This window comes from Manis pentadactyla, chromosome 5, assembly GCF_030020395.1.
Source record: "Manis pentadactyla isolate mManPen7 chromosome 5, mManPen7.hap1, whole genome shotgun sequence".
Lineage (NCBI taxonomy): Eukaryota > Metazoa > Chordata > Mammalia > Pholidota > Manidae > Manis > Manis pentadactyla.
In genome coordinates this window covers 90,891,926-90,911,317 of record NC_080023.1, presented here as the reverse complement: position 1 = coordinate 90,911,317, position 19,392 = coordinate 90,891,926, and the positions used below count along the sequence as shown (strand labels likewise).

At 45.5% G+C, this 19,392-nt stretch overlaps 1 protein-coding gene across 2 annotated transcripts in view; it reads right to left on the bottom strand.

Annotated features, from left to right (window-relative positions):
• Nucleotides 1-2,787: 2,787 nt before the first annotated feature.
• Nucleotides 2,788-19,392, bottom strand: part of HADH (hydroxyacyl-CoA dehydrogenase) — a 48,904-nt gene continuing 32,299 nt past the window's right edge. Inside the window, exons 4-9 of one of the 2 annotated variants that reach the window (XM_057502516.1) lie at nucleotides 19,035-19,161; nucleotides 15,779-15,868; nucleotides 12,486-12,558; nucleotides 4,584-4,700; nucleotides 3,432-3,581; nucleotides 2,788-3,155 (exon numbers count right to left, since the gene is read on the bottom strand). In XM_057502516.1, coding sequence (XP_057358499.1) covers nucleotides 3,463-3,581; nucleotides 4,584-4,700; nucleotides 12,486-12,558; nucleotides 15,779-15,868; nucleotides 19,035-19,161 — 526 coding nt within the window. In that variant the 3' untranslated portion in view covers nucleotides 2,788-3,155; nucleotides 3,432-3,462. Of the gene's footprint in view, nucleotides 3,582-4,583; nucleotides 4,701-12,485; nucleotides 12,559-15,778; nucleotides 15,869-19,034; nucleotides 19,162-19,392 lie in introns of both variants that reach the window. The other variant, XM_036920937.2, reaches the window with a different exon arrangement.

Genomic DNA, 19,392 nt, shown 5'->3' with positions numbered 1-19,392 from the left:
ACAACCAAATGGGTTGAGAATACAGCAATGCTTCCACTGCTTAAAGCATTTTTTAGATTACTATTTATGTAGCATCAGTGCCTGTTTACAAGAAAATCAGTCCTACAAAATTATAGCCACACCTTGTATTTTTAGTAGACTTAATCGGTTAGTTCGTGGGGAAGTTGGGGTTCCTATGGCCAGGATCCTCACTGAACTTAAACCACTTGATGACGTAACTGGCCTGTTGCTAGGCTACCACTTCCACACCTTTAGGCAATAAGCTATTATTGCACTACATAGAGAGCTCGGCCCAGTGCTCTGAGCAGAGGCAGAGACACTACTGCTCAACCTACTGCCAGGAGAACAAGCTGGGTAATAAACCCTTTTACCCCAAAGAACGTTTTGCTGTCAATTTCATTGGTCACATTGAATCCATTGTCAACTTGCCTGGGGCTGAAACCCACTGGCAAGACAGTTACTTAGGTAGTGTAGATAAAATGAAGAGTTCCTGTGGCCAGGATTCTCACCTGGCCCTGGCTGACTAGCTCACTTCAAACCTGTGGGCAATACATGGCTGTTGACTCTATATAAAGAGCTCTGCCCAGTGCTCTGTGTGTGATATGGTGGCAGAGCTGCAAGGCTGCAGGAGAGCAGAGCAGAGGCTGGAGTGGTGGCAGTGTCAAGGACAGAGGCCCAGAGGACGGCTGTGCAGAGAGGCCCAGAGGCAGAGACCGGCTTGCTGCACGCGGACTCGCTCTGAGTGAACGGGATTCTAGTGACTGACCTGCCACCTGGAAATAAAGTTGGGTATAACCCTTTCACCCCAAGAAGTTTTGCTGTCGATTTCTTTGGTCACATTGAATCCATAGTGAACTTGCTGGGGGCTGAAACCCATTGGCAAGACCGTAGAAATGTGAAGGAATTAAAATCAAGGTGGGATAGACAAAAGCTTGTTTCAAATGTGTGAAAAGTGGAATTGCAAACCAAGCGTAATTAGCTTATGTTGCATAAGCTGTGACTACTAACATGTTAGTTCTACCCGCTCCAACCATAAGTGGTGGAGTTCCAAATGAGCTTCTGAAAGCTGACATGTTAGAGTCAGAAAACTCTGTAATAGCACCGAGGTGGGAATCATTTTATACCAGATTTTTATTCTCAAGTTTCTGAGTTCCAGGGTCTGCCCACCCGGCCACCCTGTGCTATGCCACCTACAGGAAATACACCTTACAACTGACAACAAAAGAAGTTAGCCAACCATTTGCCCCTAAGAAACTTATTAATAGTGAATCTTATGGACATTAAAAGGCTACAATTCAGTTTACAAAGACATAGGAATAAAAATACCACCAAGGGGAGTACAGGTGGAAGAGAAAAGGTGGAAGTGTTCTCTTGACCTAAAACCTGGTAGTTACTTGCAAAATCCAATAAAAAAGATCCCTGGCTGCTGTTCGGAGAATTCAGGGAGGGGAGGAATGGTGGCCAGTCAGGCCTGGATGATCCTTTCCTGAACAAGTGCAGTCACACACTGAAGAACAGCTAAACCCTCAGGGATCTTGCCGAGGCCATTTGCAAACACAGCGAACAGCAGCAGCTGGTCCTTATTTGGAAGTGGAGAACCGGCTGAGGAGACCCACCTTCCCTCCATGGGGCCTGGTGGGAAGCGGCTGTACAGCCCAAGGCAGAGCCAGAACATGGGACCCAGAAAGCTGCTGCTACTCCCTGTGTTTAAGAGGAGGATGGTCACGATTTCTTCCTCTTCCCAAATGTGATGCATGGAAAAAAAAATGAAAGTGACTCAACAATGTTCAGAGGCCAGGCCTTTGACTTGTTGTAGGTTACAAATGCATTTAAAAAACTCAGTCAGAAAAAGCCCAGGGTGGCCCCAACCCTCACTTCCCAGCAGGCTGGTGGCCACATTGCTGAGCTCTCTCTCCTGGAACTTGGTAGTCAAGAAAGAACCTGGTCATTCCCAGGACAAGGGCCCAGGTCCTCCAGTCTGAGGGAGAAGGAACCCAGGACTCGTGTCAGAGGTCAAGAGCCAGCCTGAGAGGGACAGGCGGCCGCCAACCTTCACTGATGGAATCACAGGTGCTTCCTTTTCCTTCATTAGGAAACATTTTGTAATAACCTAAAAGTTTCCTAACCAAGTTCCATGTATGCTAGAAATGTTTGTGTGCACTTATTTATTTTCCCATTATGCTATAGTTAGACTCAAAATAAAATAAAATTTTTTTAGTAATAAAAATTAATCATGGAAGGGAGGGAAGAAAAAACTCAACCATTAATCTGTGACCCAGGATGCCAAACAAGGATGCCTATTTTGGGGACAGTCCTGTTTGAAAGTTTGGATTTGAGATGTTCAGATTTGCTATTATGTATTTAATTTTATCATCAAACCTACTTCTAGTCCTGGCTCTGCTACAAAATTTCTGGTGACCTTGGGCACATCACTTAAGTGCTCTCTTAATGAGGCCACTGGGCCACAGAGTTTCTGATGTCTTTCCAACTTCAAAATTCTACCTTGGGAGACACTTTCCCAAGCCAATGATTAAAAGAAGCTTATGTTATGCTGTTTCTCTTTGTTGGCAAAGAAGAAACAGATGTTCCTTAAAAATTGTTTTCTGTGCCTTTTTCCTTTACTGGTAAGAAATCTGGAGTGACAGCTGCAGGCGGGTTACACACAAACGCTTCTCCTGCCTCCCTTCCCCACCGCTGCCACTTTAAAAAATAACAACAGGCCAAAGGAGATGGGGCATAGTTTGTGCTTGAATTAGCAACCATTACTTTTATGACCATTTCAGCCTATTCGATTTTAAATTATATGTGTTTATTGTAATTCAAATTTTCAGATTAAAAGATTGCATTTTTATTAGAGTCAGTTTTCAGCAGTTTGCAGCAATGATTTCTCACAAAAAAAGAAGACAGCTGAACTCATTCAGATTTTGGATGTGAATGAAACCTCTTCCTGCAAAGCGAGCACAGAGATATTCCCACCAATCCAGCAGCCTGGGCTGGATAGATACAACACTGTAAGGCGAGCCCGTAACGCAGGGTGAGGCTTGAAGCTGCAGGCAGCCAATGGTCTCAGAAGGGCCGCAGCACGTCACACTCGCCACAGAGTGTCAATGGCTCGCGAGTCGCCCAGGTGGCAGTGATGAACACAGCACTTTCCCCTTTACAAGAGAATGAATTCAGGCTACAATGTCCAAAACAAATGTATGCATCAAGGCACCCAGGATATAAAGCTTTTCAGAAAATACACAGAAATGAGCAGACCTTAAGGGAATTAGTTCTCAGTGGAGGAATCTGCTATTATTGTAATAATAGTGGTGTAATTACTTTAGGTACATTATAATCAAAATGCACATCCAACAGACTGTGCTGTGTGAGAGGAGGTCTGACCAAAGAGCCTTCCCTCGGGCACTTGGGGGCTGCTGGTGTCTGCTTACGGGCTCTGCGCAGGGCCAGGGAAGCTGTGTGTCATTTGTGTTTGTAATATCCTTCTCCAGTCTTCTTGCCAAGCTTATTCTCTGTTACCAGCTTATTCAAGGATGGGCTGGGGTGAAACAAGGGGTTCTTCACATCCATTTCATGCCACCCTACAGAGAGAAGGGAAAAGCTTGGATGAAGTGCTGGATTTACTTTTACACCTCAGCATTCCCAGGGCAAATTTAGAGGTAGAGCTTAGGGAGAAGGGTCCTCACTGTGATGTGGGAGAGCCCCCTTGGACACAGTGCCACTCAGGCCACACAGCAGGGACAGAAGGCGGACTGGGCTGACTCAGCCGCAGTCCTGGACAGGTGTCCACTACCCACTGCACAGCTTGAAGCCCGGCCCTACCAGGGCCTCTTGTTGATCCAATCCGTTCCTGGAAACCACGGATGCTGCAGGTCCAAGAACAAACAGAACCATTCACCCACTGGTGGGACCCCCTCAGTGGCACAGAGAAACAACTTTCAGAACATATTAAAAATCTGAAGTTGATGCCACTGGTATTTTGCATACTCATAAAATTCAAAAGCTCGTGCTTCAAGTAGACACCTCCTCGCTCCTTCCCAATACGTGTTCTTTCTGAAACCTGGTAGCGTGAGCTACATTCAAGTTCAGTAGTCCATCTTTAGTAATTATTGTTACCGTGTCTTCTGTTCCCACCACAGTAAAACAGGCAGTTTTTTTGAAGGGCTGTGTATCCTGACTGCAGTGGAGGTCACTCATTAGCATGTGTGACAGAATGACAACTGTCCCAATGACAACTTCCTGGTTTTGCTATTGTACTGTGCTTGTGAAAGATGGAACCACTGGGGAAACTACCACAGGGGCATACAGGACCTATCTGTGCTATATTCCATACCAACTGTGAATCCATAGTTATTTCAAAATGAGGTTCAAAAAAAAAAGTTGCCTTGTGAGGAGACGCTAGGCAGTCACATTTTCCTTCTCCTGCCACCTATTAAATGGAATCTTTAAGCAGGTGGAGCGGGACTTTGGAAGGTCTACTAAGGCCCCTTATAATCAATCATCTTCAGTACGCATTGTAACCATAGGTGAGAGAGACTACCTCAACTCAAGGAAAAGAAGCCAACAGAGAAGTCCATCCTTACCGTCTATGATGAACTTCGTGGTATCCAGCCCAACGTAATCAAGCAGCTCAAACGGGCCCATAGGGTAGCCGGCTCCCAGCTTCATGGCGGTGTCGATGTCCTCCTTGGAGGCGTCACCTGAGGAGAGGAGGGCGACACTGAGTCACCACCATCTCTCCCACAGTCGTCCTTGTCATGTGGTTAGTCGCAGAATCTAGAGTTCTGCCTATTCACACATTCAAAAAACATCTGGAGTCAGGATTTCTCGCATGGGTAAGATTTCATCCCAGAGAAATATACCAAATGGGTTGCAAGATTTCAAAGCTATTCCACCAAGCTATTCTGAGATGAATTCTAGGGCACCACTGCTTGTTTATGGAGGTGTGGCCCCAGTGGCCTGGACACATTAGTTACTTTGTAATGGGTTGGGATTTTCCAACTCTGGAATAATTTACTAAAATATTACTTAAAGCTAGATCATATATTTTATGGATAAATGTATTTTTTTATAAAAAGAATTAAGCTTTATGTTTCTAATTTTAGTGTGTATTTTTCTTCTGTTTCTTGGTTTTACAAGTAATGAGTATTCCTTTGAAATCACACACATCAACACTTTAGTCCAGATGTTTAAAGAAAAGTCCAAACCTGACTTAGGATCACCAGGCAGTTATGAACGTGCCTTAAGTAGACAAAAGCCAGTGTGCATTCTCCCTGAAACTTTACCTGTGCCCATTGCCCTTGAGCCACAAGAGGCATTTACAGAGAACCTGTCTCCTTTCTCCAAAATCAGGAATGGGAATAGTTTGTAACTAACGGCTATATAAAATTTTGTTTCAAAGCATAAAGAAATGGCTAATTATACAAAAACCAAGTAAAAAGGGAAAAAAATGTTAAAATACTCAGGAAGGACTTCATACCTAAATATTTCAGATTTTTAGGCATGAGGAACAGGAATTACTTTAACATCTATAGGCACTATATTTTTTAAAACTATATGAGGTGCTAAATGCTGAAGTATTTCCAGACAGTTCAAGGTGAATAAAATGCCAACCTATTGTTTTGTATGGGTGAATCATTAGTAATTAGTCAACCAGAAGCTACTAAAGAATTATGTTTTGAGTCTCAAGCCATAAGAAAGCAAAGAGAGCAAAAATGATTATAGGCCTTAGCTTTATCAGGTGGCCTCCTCCACCCACTCAGCTGCAGGCGTGTGCTGCCACTATGGCTCCAGACGACCAGAATCAAGCAGGACCACAGGAGAGGAGTCAGCTGGACTTTCTGGTCTCCCAGTGCATATAAAAGTTATGTTTGCGCTGTAGTCTGTTAAGAATGCAATAGTGGTATATCTAAAAAAACAATGTACATACCTAATATTTTATTGCTAAGTTATGCTAACCATCATCTGAGCTTTAGAGGATTATTTTTTTGCTAGGAAGGGTCCTGCTTCCATGTTGGTGGCTGCTGACTGATGAGGGTGGTGGTTGTAGCAATTCCTTGAACTAAGACAATGAAGTTTTTTGCATCGATGGACTCTTCTCTTCATGAACGATTTATCTGTGGCATACAGATTCTGTGTGAAAACATTCCACCAGAGTAGAAATTCTTTCAAAACTGAAGTCAGTCCTCTCAAACCCTGCCTCTGCTTTATCAACTAAGTTTATGTCATATTCTAAATCCTTTGTTGTCATTTCAACAATCTTCACAGCATCTTCCCAGGAGTGGATTCTACCTCAAGTAACCACTTTCTTTGCTCATCCATAGAAGCAACCCCTCATCCATTCAAGTTTTATCCTGAGATTGCAGCAATTCAGTCATCTTCAGGCTCCACTTCTCATTCTAGTTCTCTCGCTATTTCACCAAATTACTTCTTCCACTGAAGTCTTGAACCCCTCAAAGTCAGCCACAAGGGTTGCAATTAACAAACTTCTTGTGAAGTTTGACCTCTTCCCATGAATCACAAGTGTTCTTATTAGCGTCTAGAATGGCAAATCCTTTCCATAGGATTTCAATTGACTCTGCCCAGATCCATCAGAGAAATCACTATCTATGGCAGCTATAGCCTTACAAATGTTTCTCAAATAAGACTTGAAAGTCAAAATGCCTCCTTGATACATGGGCTGCAGAATGGATGTTGTGTTAGCAGATATGAGAACACTCATCTTGTCCACCTCCATCAGAGCTCTTGGGTGATCAGGTGTACTGTCAATGAGAAGTCATATTTTGAAAGGAATCCTTTTTCTATGCAGTAGGTCTCAACAGTGTGCTTAAAATATTTAGTAAACCATTTTGTAAATAGATGTGCTTTCATCCAGACTTTGTTGTTCCACTGATATAGCACAGGCAAAATAGATTCAGCATAATTCTTAAGGGCTCTATGATTTTCAGAATGGTTAATGTGCATTGGCTTCAACTTAAAGTCACCAGCTGCATTAGCCCTAGTAAGAGAATCAACTTCTCTGAAGCTTTGAAACCAGGCATTGACTCCTCCTCTCTAGCTATGAAAGTCCTGGATGTCCTTTCCTTCCAATAGAAGGCTGTTTTGTCTACACTGAACATCTGTTGTTGACTGTAGCCACCTTTGTTAATGATCTGAGCTAGACCTTCTGGATGACCTGCTGCGGCTTCTCCAGCAGCAACCGCTGCCTTCTCTTGCACTTTTGTTACTAACATGGCTTCTTCCCTTAAACCTCGTGAGCCAACCTCTGCTAGCTACACACTCTTCTACTGCGTTTCCTCGCTCCTCAGCCTTCACAGAATTGAAGAGAGTTAGGGCCTTGCTCCAGATTAGGCTTTGGTTTAAGGGATGCTGTGGCTGGTTTGATCTTCTATTCAAACAACTCAAACTTTCTCCATCTCAGCAAGACAGCTGTTTCACTTCTTGTGAATTCAAGTGTCCACCAGAGCAGCACTTTTCATTTCCTTTAACGTTTCCTTTGCATTCCCAACTTGGCTGTTTGGCTTAAGAGGCCCGGCTTCCAGCCTATCTCAGCTTTTGACATGCTTTTCTCCCTACACTTAACCATTTTTAGCTTTCGATTTAAAGTGAGAGACATAAGCTGCTTCCTTTCACTTAAACACTTAGAGGTCATTGTAGGGTTATTAACTGGCCTAATTTCACTTTTGTTATATCTCAGGGAACAGGGAGATCCAAGGAGAGGGAGAAAGACAGAGACTGGCTGGTCAGTGAAACAGTCAGAATAAACATGACATTGATCAGTTTAGTTCACCACCTTATCTGGGCACAGTTCACAGTGTCCCAAAGCAATTACAATAGTAAAATGAAAGATCACTGATCAGAGACATAACAAATACAATGAAAAAGTTTGAAATTGCAAGAATTACCAAAATGTGACACAGAGACGTGAAGTGAGCAACTGCTGTTGGAAAAGTGGTGCCAACAGACTTATTCGATGCAGTATTGCCACAAACCTTCAATTTGTAAGAAACGCAGTATCTATAAAGTGCATTAAAATGAAGTACCATAAAAGGATGCCTGTATATCTGTTACACATCAAGCACCAGAGACTTGGAATGATCAAAGAAAAACAGGAAAGCACTCCAGTACTCACGCTATAATGGGAGGACTCAGAAATGTAAATGAAATATATCATCATAACAAGTGCTGAGGATTCATGTAGATTCACAGAGCTGTGTGTGGGCAAAGATGGAGAAATTCACTCACACTGCCTGATTTCATCATAACCACTGAGGCCTGGGTCCTGAAGGATGAAGAGAATCATACGGGAAAAATGGGAGGGGAAAGGCAATCCAGGTAGAGGGAACAGCATGTGCAAAGGGAAGAATGAGCAGGAACATGGCAGCTAAGTGGCTTCTACTCAGAGGACATCAGACCTCAGAGCTTCTATTGTGTTAGAGCTGGAATGCTGGAATGACAGCCCAGCACACGCCTCTCTCATGGCTCAGCACCTGATGCTGCCCCCAGTGCTTGGCGCCTTCTATTCACAAACGTCTGTGCGGCTCAACCCCTTCCTCCCTGCAGGCCTCTCTGCTCCGGTGTCACCTCTTCAGAGTGCCTCCCCTTCCTTCCTGCACTCAAACCAGCAACTCTCAGAACTCCAGGCTAGGGTTCTTGCCATTCCCTACACTTTATCTTTCTCCATTACTAGTCATCACAACCTAACTTGTTATCCATTGGTTCATTTACTACAGGTGTCTGCCCTCACTAGAATATAGGCTCCTGGGGACAGAAATCTCTTGGCGTAATAGTTCCAACTTACCTAAAACCATTTAATCAAATCTATATTCAAGGACAGATAATGACCCTTAGAGGCAATTCTGTGATTCAGATTTAGAGACTCACTTGAGGACTACATTAAAAAGTAATATGAAAATACAGCATGTCTAAGGAAAAAAACTAAAGTTTTACAGTCAGCAGCTCTAAAAATTATTTTCTGAGTAATACCGAGAAAAAGAGGCTGAAAGTAGAGAAATAAAATACACATACAAAGACTGGTATGCCAAGCGGGAGTTAAATATGCTATCATGTTTTAGACTAATAATTCTTAAACTTCTTTAGGGTCAAGCACTTCACTGAGAATCTGACAGAGGGAACACATGTGCACACAAAACTCTGCATCAGCCTTCAGAGCTTCATGGGATGCCCTCTCCTCTCAGGCAAGAGCCCCTCCCTAGCAGCAAAGGAAAGCTTCCTTAGTGGCCTCTGGGACCTCCTGCATGGCAGGGGCCAGGACCTGCCCAGAGACATTTCTTCTGCTGGCTCACTGGCACCACCTACCAACCATGCTTGGCATCAAAGCCAACAAGGGTGCCAGCACCAAGGTCAGCGATGGCACTGCCACTGTCCACTCATCAACAGCCACGGAATGCCTGCCCTACACAGGCACTGTAGGGGGATGAGGACCCAGGCCTTGCAACAGAAAACAAGCATAGTGGGAGAGGAGAAACAGGCCACAGGGGAGGGGGTGGCAACACCCCAAGGGAGAGCCGGCATGGGCAGTCACGATGGATTCCGTCCCACTGGAGCACTGAGGACACTCAGGCAGGGCCCTGTGAGAAAGGTGGGAGTAAGGCATGTGGCGCTGACAGCAGGGGCAGGCTGTTTGGAGAGGTTCTCCAGCAAGGCATAAAAAAAATGCATTCTCAGGGAACAGCAGTGTGAGCAGGATGTCATACAGTGACCAAGGGGACAGCTCTTGACACCCCAAGGGTCTGCCCAGGCACAGCCCCCCGCACGGAGCAGCCATGTGGCCCCAACCACCCCACCAGAGCTGATGGTGACCTCTCAGGGTGGGCGTCTGCGTGTGCAGCTGCTGGCCACTGGGCACCAACCTGATCAATGGTCTAGAAAGCAAGCTCTGGCCCATAGGGATGAAGGTGACTGATGGCACCAGGCAGGCCTCAGTTACAGTGTGAATGGGGCCACAGAAAGGGTGAGAAGCTAAAGGGCGCTGGTAAAGAAGGCCCAGCACAGGAGCCACACAGCTCAGCACATCAGACAGCAGTGGTGAGGGGCTACTAGACACCACAGCGCTTTGGCCAGGAGCACAGGTTGGGGGCCAAAGGCATTCTGACAGCTGCTCAGTTGCCCATGAGGCCCAAGTGAATAGCGACTGAGACGATTCTCTGCTCTAAGGCCCCATATAATCTTCTAAGAGCCTCCAACACAACACAGCCTCCAACGGATCATTTTGGCAAGCCATGCGCATGGCGCACTCACACCCCAGCTGTGTCTGTACATCTCTTATGGACTGGATGTCTGCATTTCCCCAAACCCCTATGTTGAAGTCCTGCCCTCGGATGTGATGGTATCAGGAGATGGGCCTTCGGGAGGTGATCAGGATTAGATGAGGTCATGAGGCTGGAGCCCCCTGGGGATTAGAGACCTTCTCAGACTCACCAGAGAGCTTGTGCTCTGCCCTCCACCACGTGAGGACACAACCAGAGGCAGAAGACCTGCCACCAGAACATGACCATGCTGGCCTGACCATGTGCTTTCAGCCTCCAGAACTGTGAGAGATAAATACCCATCATTTATACGCCACCCATCTATGCTATTTTTGTTTCAGCAGCCTGAGCTGACCAAGACCATGTTTACAGAGAAGTTCTCCCCGAATAAGTTTGGGGAAGGCTGTGCTAAACAAAGTCACAGGGTGTCTTCCCTGCATGACGCCGTTGCTGGACGCAGAGACTCCCCAGCTGCAGGGACAGAGAGAGTATACAGTGTCTCTTCACCCTCCTGAACAACATGCTACTTTTCAGTAAGCATGTGGAGAAGGCTGGCTAATGAAAGACGTGAGGTACCGTGAATGCTGATGCTGCCTGAAGGAGCCTCACTGAGGCGGGATGCCCGGCACAGGGAGAGCCGGGATAACAGGAAGCACCACAAGTGACAAATGAACAGACCCAGCAGGCAAGAGAGGAAGCAGCCAGACAGCTTCAGGTTTCAGTGTAGAACAGATGCAGTTCAGCCAGCTGCTCAGAGCAGGCAAATGAAGACGGTGGCAGGTGTGCATCCACGTGCCCCTCTGCGCTGGCTGAGGAGGTGAGCAGCAAGGGGGTAGAAGCAACACAGTAAGAAGCCTGAGGGGTGACGGAGAGTCCATAACACAGTGTGGCTTGCTGGAAAACAGCACCTACCCCAGGCCTGACACCCAGCAACTCAAGAGGCAGATGCTCTGGCTCCCAGGCCCAGAAGGCTGTGGGAAGAGGCAAAGGGGCTCTCCTGCTGCCTGCGGAGGCAGTGCCAAGGGCCGTCTTGGAGTGCTTCAGAGACCTCTTTTCAGCTGTACCTCACATCTGGCTGGTGACAAAAGGAACCTGTTTAGAAAGGACCACTGCGGAGGGGAGGGGAGCAGAAGACAAGAAAATGGCTTTCAATTGACCATCAGATGCATGGTACATTTGAAATATATCAAAGTGACAGTATGTTTCAGTGAGAAAAAAAAAACATTCAGAGGTGGATCACCTGCATGCTACATTCTAAAACATTGCTTAAAAAATACCCCAAAACCTGCCTTTCAAGGTAAGGCAAAATGCTTCACACTTTCTTTGAGGTGTCATTAGATATATTTGTTGATAAACACAGAAATGTTGGTTTGATCTTGGAGCAAAAGTGAGGCAAATGCGTCCATAAAACAGAGAGAAGAGTTTTAATATTTAAAGCAGATTTTAAGGAAGCAAATGTTCTTTCATCTCTCCAGAAGAGCTGGTATAAATGTTTGTTTAAAAGATGACATTCTCAGGAGCGAGCATTTCTGAATGAAGTAATTGAAAACAATTATACTTGCTTTTTATCAAGTCCTATTAAGGCCTGTTTGACTCTGAAGCAGACATGATAGTTACATTTCCAGAAATGTGGTAGGGAAGGTAAGCAGGAGGCTGCATGTCACTTTATAATCCTGGACCATGTTCCAGGTGTTATATTTTCTACAACAGGGGAATTAATTCTTTGTCAATCAATAAATATTAAGAAAAGCATTTTAGACCATTCTGAAGGTTAAAACAATAGAAAAGCATCATGGCATTATTTAGAAAGGATAGGAAGGGCTGTTAGAGATCGTCTTGTTGCTTACTTCCTATCATCTGTCATACTGTCACAAATTTTAGAGCCTTAAGGAACTTTAAAGGTCTCGTACACCACTAGGTTTTACATTACTATCATTATTTTAAGCAGTAAACCTTTTAACCAAAAGCAAGATCCAGATGTAAATATGGTTGGCCACGTAATGGCTTTGGCTGGGACTGCAGTGGGGGATCCCAAAGCCACATCTCAGAGGCCTCACAGAGAATCTAGGGGGATCTGGGTACGCAGTGACAAAGGCACAGGGCCCAGGGTGGGCGAGGCCGATCCACACAGCTAGCAAACAGAAGTTCCTTCTGGACTCTCTGCATGGCCTGGCCCCTCCCACAGAACCTGCTTCCGGCCTGGGTCAGGACAGCTACCTCGTTCAAATAGCCTGATTGCTTCCATGAGGTATGGCACCAGAAGACGATTCACAATAAACCCAGGAGTGTCCTGTTTTAGGAGAAAAAAGTAAAAGACAAGTGAATTTTCATTGCACTTTCTCTTTTAGGAAGTCATTAGACCACCCCTTCTCGCCCTGTGCTATCTTATCCACATTTATTAAGCTATACATTTTCAAAATCTGTTTCAAAGTATCAGCACAGCCTTACTTCTATGTTACATGACAATTTATCCAACAATGATAGTACTCAAAAAGAAAAAGAAAAATCAAACCCAGATGGCCCGACAGCACAGATCCTGAAATAAAGGCAGATCAAGGCAGAGGGGTCATTAGAAAGAGGCTGGCTTTGAGGACAGGCAGATCTGGGCTCAATTCTAATACTCCCTGAAACCATGTCATCCTGAAACGCAGTTTCATCATCTGTAAATGGAAGTAATCATGTGTGCCTCACAGGTGAAGACAATCAGAAGCCACAGAAAATGCTGGGCACATAGTCCTGCACTGAACAGTAGCCACGTCCCTCCTCTTCTCTCCTCTCCTCTCCTCTCCTCTCCACATTCCTGTCAGGCATCTAGAAAAAGTAACACTCTGCCTTGAGCAACCCTCCCGGGAGCACTACCTTCCAGGAGCCATTCCTGGGCTACTCAGGATTTTCTCATGCCCCAGCGCCCAGGGCAGGAGGGTCGAGTGGGGGACAGGTGCCAGGCAGACAGGCAGATGCCCTGGTAGACTGCTGGTCTTCCGTGGCACACCACCAAGAGCTTCCACCCTGGACAACTGCTTGTGCTACACGCCCCGGTCACCCATCTCCCACCTTGTTAACATGCTTACCACCTCTCCTGGAGGCCCCATGGGATCTGGAGTCTATCTACCGATCTCTTCCGGGGGCCTGTGGAACAGGCCACATTGGTCATTTTTTTGGTGGTATTTAATATGAACTTATTTCCACTGATTAAACAGCACCCCTTCTTTTAACAAAAGAATCTTCCTTGTGTCCCACTGCCAGCATACGAGGCAATCCATAAATGTCTCCAGTGCAGATGGCCAGCCGCCCACACTACCCAGGGCTGACCTGATGCACGCCACAGGTTATGCGCTGGGCAATGAGGCCACGAGAGCTGTACCTCCTTTCACTTTGGACAAGCTGAAACCATGCTCTACCCTATCTTCACAGGAAGGAAGATGAACAAAAGAACTTTATCAGTTTAACCAAGATTATATTTAATGGAATGATGCTGACATTATAACTAGGGCAAAAATGCTTTTCAACTTCAAAAAGCTTATCACTGCAACTCAGGTTAGAGTATATGAAGGGTACCACATACAAAGTTAGAAATCAAAAAGTAGTCTGGGAAAAATGTTTGCTCCGATTATATGGAATTTTTATATAGAGTTAATATCATCTACATAAAGAGCTAATAGAGGTAAGGAAATAGTGCTAAAACTCATAAAATATTTTTTAAACTCACTAGTAATCAAAAAATACTCAATTAGAACAAAAGAGCATTTTGCCAACAAAGTCACTGACAAAGGGTTTTCTCCCCATTCTAATAATATTCAATGCTACTAAGGGTGCCCAGACTTATACTCTCACAGTACTGGTGGAACATAAAGAGATAGTCTTTAATAAATACAGACACATTCCGGGTGCTTCATGTCACTCTGCTATGTTGGGTATTGGTAAACTGTAAGCCTGCAGGCCCACCACAGCCCACGGTCGGTTTCCGTGGTTTTACTGCAGCACAGCCACCCTGCTCCCAGCTGCACTGTCTGTAGAATCAAGACAATGCAACAAAGAACATACACCCTAGAACAGCTGCAGTCAGACCAATTACACATAGTTTGCTAACCCTCATTCTACCAGGTTGCCTTATACTGCCTGGACACCACACCAAGAGCCTGGAAACGGACCCAAAAAGCTCCCCGAAAGCCTGGCAGTCCCTGCTAGGGGAGAGTTCTGGCGGACAGAACATGGGCACTCTACCAGACCCCAGAGCTCCTAGCTCCTGCTGTGGCTGCCCCGATGGAGCTAATGAGCTATGAGCTAATGGTCACACTGCTGAAGCTAACCACTGGCTCATCCTGCACTTCCATTTTCACACACCTAGCTTCTGATTTGCTAGACATGGGTGTTCCTTCTAACGCTACTGCTACCTTCTGCCACAAACAAAGCATGAACCGGTAAGAAAGTGCAACTGTAACATCTGGTTATTAATAAGATTTTTTAAAAATCCAGGCAATTTAAAACCATAAAACTAAACAAACAAGAAATGAATACTAAGAAAATGAGACTTCTAGTAACATTACACTCCTGAACTGGAGGGATTGGCACATGTAAGTCCGCTCTGTCTGGCTACTGAGGTCCACACTGACTCATGACATATTCAAATGATTCATGAACAACAGGAGTTTTCATGGGTTAATACAATATGGTGAATTCAAACTTGAGAGTATTTTAGAAAAGCAAAGTATGCTCTGAAAAGAATTGCAATGATAAAAAAGGTGACAGTCAAAAAAGGTAGATGACCGATTTGTGAAAGTCTGTGATGGTGGGGCATTTGTGACGTGACTGCCCCTTTACAAAAACTGCCCAGTTGTGCAGACGTGTAACCCCACGTTTGGGGGGAACTAAAGAGGAACTAAATCAAACAGAGAGACCACAGGTAATAAAAAAAAAAGCTGGTAACAATTATTTTACATATAATAACTGGGCATCTGAAGGGAAAAAAAGGCCAGAGGCCAATGGACACTGGCCACGCTTCTCACTGAAAGACCAAATCACTGGCCGCCTGGGGCGAGGGCTCCTGCTCGCCTCACTCCCCAGCCACTGCAGGGCTTCTCCCTTAGGGAAGCCTGGTGTTCCGTCCAGGGCGCACATGTCCACCAGGCTGTGCTAGACGCACAGGCTCCGGCCCCCAAGGGCCCAGCAGAAGCTCAAGCTGAGGAGGTAACAGAAACCACTTACGGGCACACAGCCACTCACTCATCAGCACACAAAGCCACCACCCAGAGAGGTCTAGAGTTTTCTATTCAGCTGAAGCCCTGGGCTCCATTTGGATCTCAGACTCTTCTCCCGATGGCCTTGGGCATGGCTTAGGAGTCTGGTTTCCTGGCTGGCCAACTAGAAGGGATGTGCTGTTTGCTCTTCACAGCCCACAGACAGGCCCACAGCTAACGTGCCAGTCTTCTGTCATTCTACTGCGGAAGAATTCCATCCAGAAGCCAGGGTCCGAGGAAAATCACCGCCTCACCAAGCCGCCCATACTCTACCTTACAAGAAACAGGATGCTTTCCCAGGCTTTTGCTGAAGTCTGTCAGAGACTCAAATGTCTTCTGGCTGGTCATTGGTGTTTTAATGACCTGGAAATATGCAAAGCAGAATTTTGACCAGAGAGTCAGCAAGTTCAATACAACAGTTCAAGGCGACACTGACCAAACATATCCACACAGGAGGCAAAAACAGATTCAGTTTCAGAATACAGGGATCTGAAGCCAGAAACAAAGTGTCCATTTTAAGACAGTGGCGTTCTAGAGAATGTACAAAATCAAGGTTTAAAATATAAATGTGTGTACATGTGCAGAACCATTTACCTACACTGCGCAGAACTGGGTTCAAATCCCAGCTGCACCATTTATTGGCTTTATGACCCTAGGCATGTTTCTTAAAAGTGAAATAGCATTGAAATCTCTCTACCCACTTCATGGAGTTGGGTGAGAATGGAGCAAGATCAGGAGGTAAACATTCAGCACAGCTCCTAGGAGGTATTAAGTGCTCAGTAAATGCTGGCTTTTGTTAGTGTTTTACTTGCTGTTGTTAAGGACTTCAGGGCGATGACTGAAGCCTACTACTAGACTACAGTGTCTGCCCTTGAAGTACTCTGCACAGAGACCCACCTCCTCTTATACAGATGAGGAGAAGGAGCCCCGAGCAACCTGAGTGGTCTGCCGATGTCACAGGCCTCTAGGACTCCAAGGTGAGGATGCCCCTCCCTCACTCTCCTGCACAGATGCTCCAAAGCCCAGTGGTTCCCTTCACTCAGCCCATAGAGGAAGGCTTTTCTTTCCAGCAAACGGGGGCCTACGGCTGGGGCCTGCCACCTGGCAGGCACCTCAGGAAGGCCCCACAGCCCTCTGACCTTGGGGTGCAACTGCTCCCCCACTGACAGCGGCCTGCTGGGCCCCACAGGAGACAGGCCAAGCACCATGCCTGGCAGCTGGCCCTAAGGAAGTATTTAGAGAATTCACCTGTCAGAATTAGATAATGGAAAGCTGAATGTCAACTTAAAAATATATATATATAATTTAAATACCAGCTCAGGAACTTCCATGAGAGTCAAAACAAACAGGCTTGCTCCTATATCAGACCCTTTATTTAAGCTCAGGCAAGTCACATCAAACCTCCATGCCTCACCTCTCTTCTATAAAATGGGGATAATGAAACCTGATACATCCTCCCTCCTGCAGGAGGACTGCATGGCTTAATGAGCCAGGGTCTCTGCAGGATGAAAAGTGCTACATAAATGGAGAGAATTATTATCTTTCGTGTTTTACTGTGTTCACAGCTTGGGGTGTGGTGGAATGTTATGACACTAAGGGAAGTAAATGAGTAGCAACATGAAAAAGCACCATGAAGGTGGGAATAATGAATGGGATGAGATGAGATAGACCAGAAACTGCTATGTAGGTGTTGCAAATCAAATGGCAATCCAAGAGTTATTTATTCTAAAGCAAGTGAAAAAAGGGCTTCACCAGAACCACAGAGACAGAGCTAGGATAGAGGACGCTAATTACAGACTTTTAAAATAATTGGTTGGTTTAATGGAGTCACTAGTAAAGGTGTTTTAACAGGAGGGATGCATATTTACTCATTTATTCAACAAACAGCAATTGTGCTACAGATATTCTTATAGTTCCAACATAAAGTCTGAAGAAAAAAAAAATATATATATATATATATATATAAATGAGCCCAGTCCCAAGTAAAGAAAAAGAGCCACTCAACTTGTGATTCATTTTGGTGCTCACCATAAGAGACACCTATGCGAATGCTTTAATTAAGGAATAAAAATTGAACAGAGAAGAGCACTTTAAGACAACATTTTCCAGAAAACAGTTAACATTTACTAAGCATTAGCTGTTAACAACCAAATGCTACATTTCCAAAGACACAGATGGATATTATCAGATAAATGCAATTGAAAACATTATTAGAGTTTGAAGTATATCTATAAAATACATCTTTATCTCCCAAATACATATATACGATACAGCAACTACAGAGAGTAACTAATGCCTAAGTACTGTAATGTTGCCAAGTGCATCCCACTTTGCTCTCTTCTGCCTAAAGACAACTGCTGTTTCTTCTATTTCCCACACTCCTCCCCTTCATCCCTCAACTTCTCCAAAAACAGCCTTAGGGACTGGCAATAAATTGGAAGATGCTAAGGAGCAATGTTAGCCGAACAAATAAATTCCTATCACTGGATGGGTCAGAGATGTCTACAGTCATGATTAAACTAGAAGTCAACGCTTATGCTGGGGAGGGCGGGGGGGCAGTCAGTGAGGAGATAAAGGAGGGCAAGGACTTGGAGGAGAAGCAGCAGTGGAGAAAACAAATCCTGCTGCGCCCTCCCCAGAGGTCTGTCTGGCTCCACACCTCCCACAATCCCCCACACTTCGCAAGGCAGTAACTCCTCAACCTCAGAATAAAAGCTGCTTTAATAGTGGCCACTCCTTAGACCCTGTAATTAGCCCCCTGTAAAACTCAAGTTGCCACATTTCAGGCACAGATTGTCTATTATGACTCGTCTCCCTCATACCCACGTCTCCAAGCCAGCAAGCAGCAGCAAGCCAACAGGACCACTGTGGGCAGCCACCCCGGCCACTCCCATCCACCTCGTGGGCTGCAGTCAGGACGTTCCAGGTTCCAGGAGCTGCTTTGACACTGTGATCATAACACATGGGAGATGGGCCTCATCTGTGAATAATACTAAGGCCCTGTTACCTGGGCTGGAATTCAACCCAGGAATGGTGGACAAGGTGATACAGTGGCTCCTGTGTAGAATCAGGCTATGGAGTAAAATTCTAGTTCCAGCCAAGAGCACACTGACCTCAGGGAGACAATATGATCACGTGTGGCTCGCCCCCTTGTGGTGTCATCAAGCCAGGGCTCGCTCTCTAGTGCTGCCTGCCCAGTCTGACGCCTCGCTCGGCGCTGCCCACCAGCTATGGCACAGATAGGTAAAGACATTCCACAAAGTTAACAGCCCTGCTGGACCAGAACACAGGGCTGCAAAGAAACAAAGCAAATGGGCCTTTCTAGATATAAAGTGCACTTTCTTCCTGTGGCTCTCAAAGGACAGATGGTGGCTAGAGAAACACAAGCACAAATACAAACTTTTACCCTCCCATTAAAATCCACCCAGTGCAATTCCAAGGAGCAGAAAGGGCCCAACTCAAAGCGGCAGGACTGGCACAATGAGAGCTGGCAGAGTGGACAGACATGCACAAGCAGGTACCCACTGACCTCCACAAGCTTCATCAAGGGCACCGGGTTGAAGAAATGGAGCCCAGCGAATCGGTCCTGTCTGGTGGTGGCATTGGCTATGCTTGTGATCTGCAAAGAGGAAGTGTTGCTGGCAAAGATTGTGTGTCTGTGGAGAGAAAGATGGTGGAGGATCGCAATGAGTCCCACCTCTGGAAACAGTCAGTACCACTCTTGGGTGTAATGTGCAAGCCAACTGCTTACTGCCCAGACCTCCTATCCTGAGTCCTGGAGGAAATCAGGTTGAAGACACATCTTCATTTAAGGCTCAAATCAAGTCCCCTGTTTCATTCAAGTTCTGAAATTTTAAATTAAGCAACTTAGAAGTTATCTTTTCCAA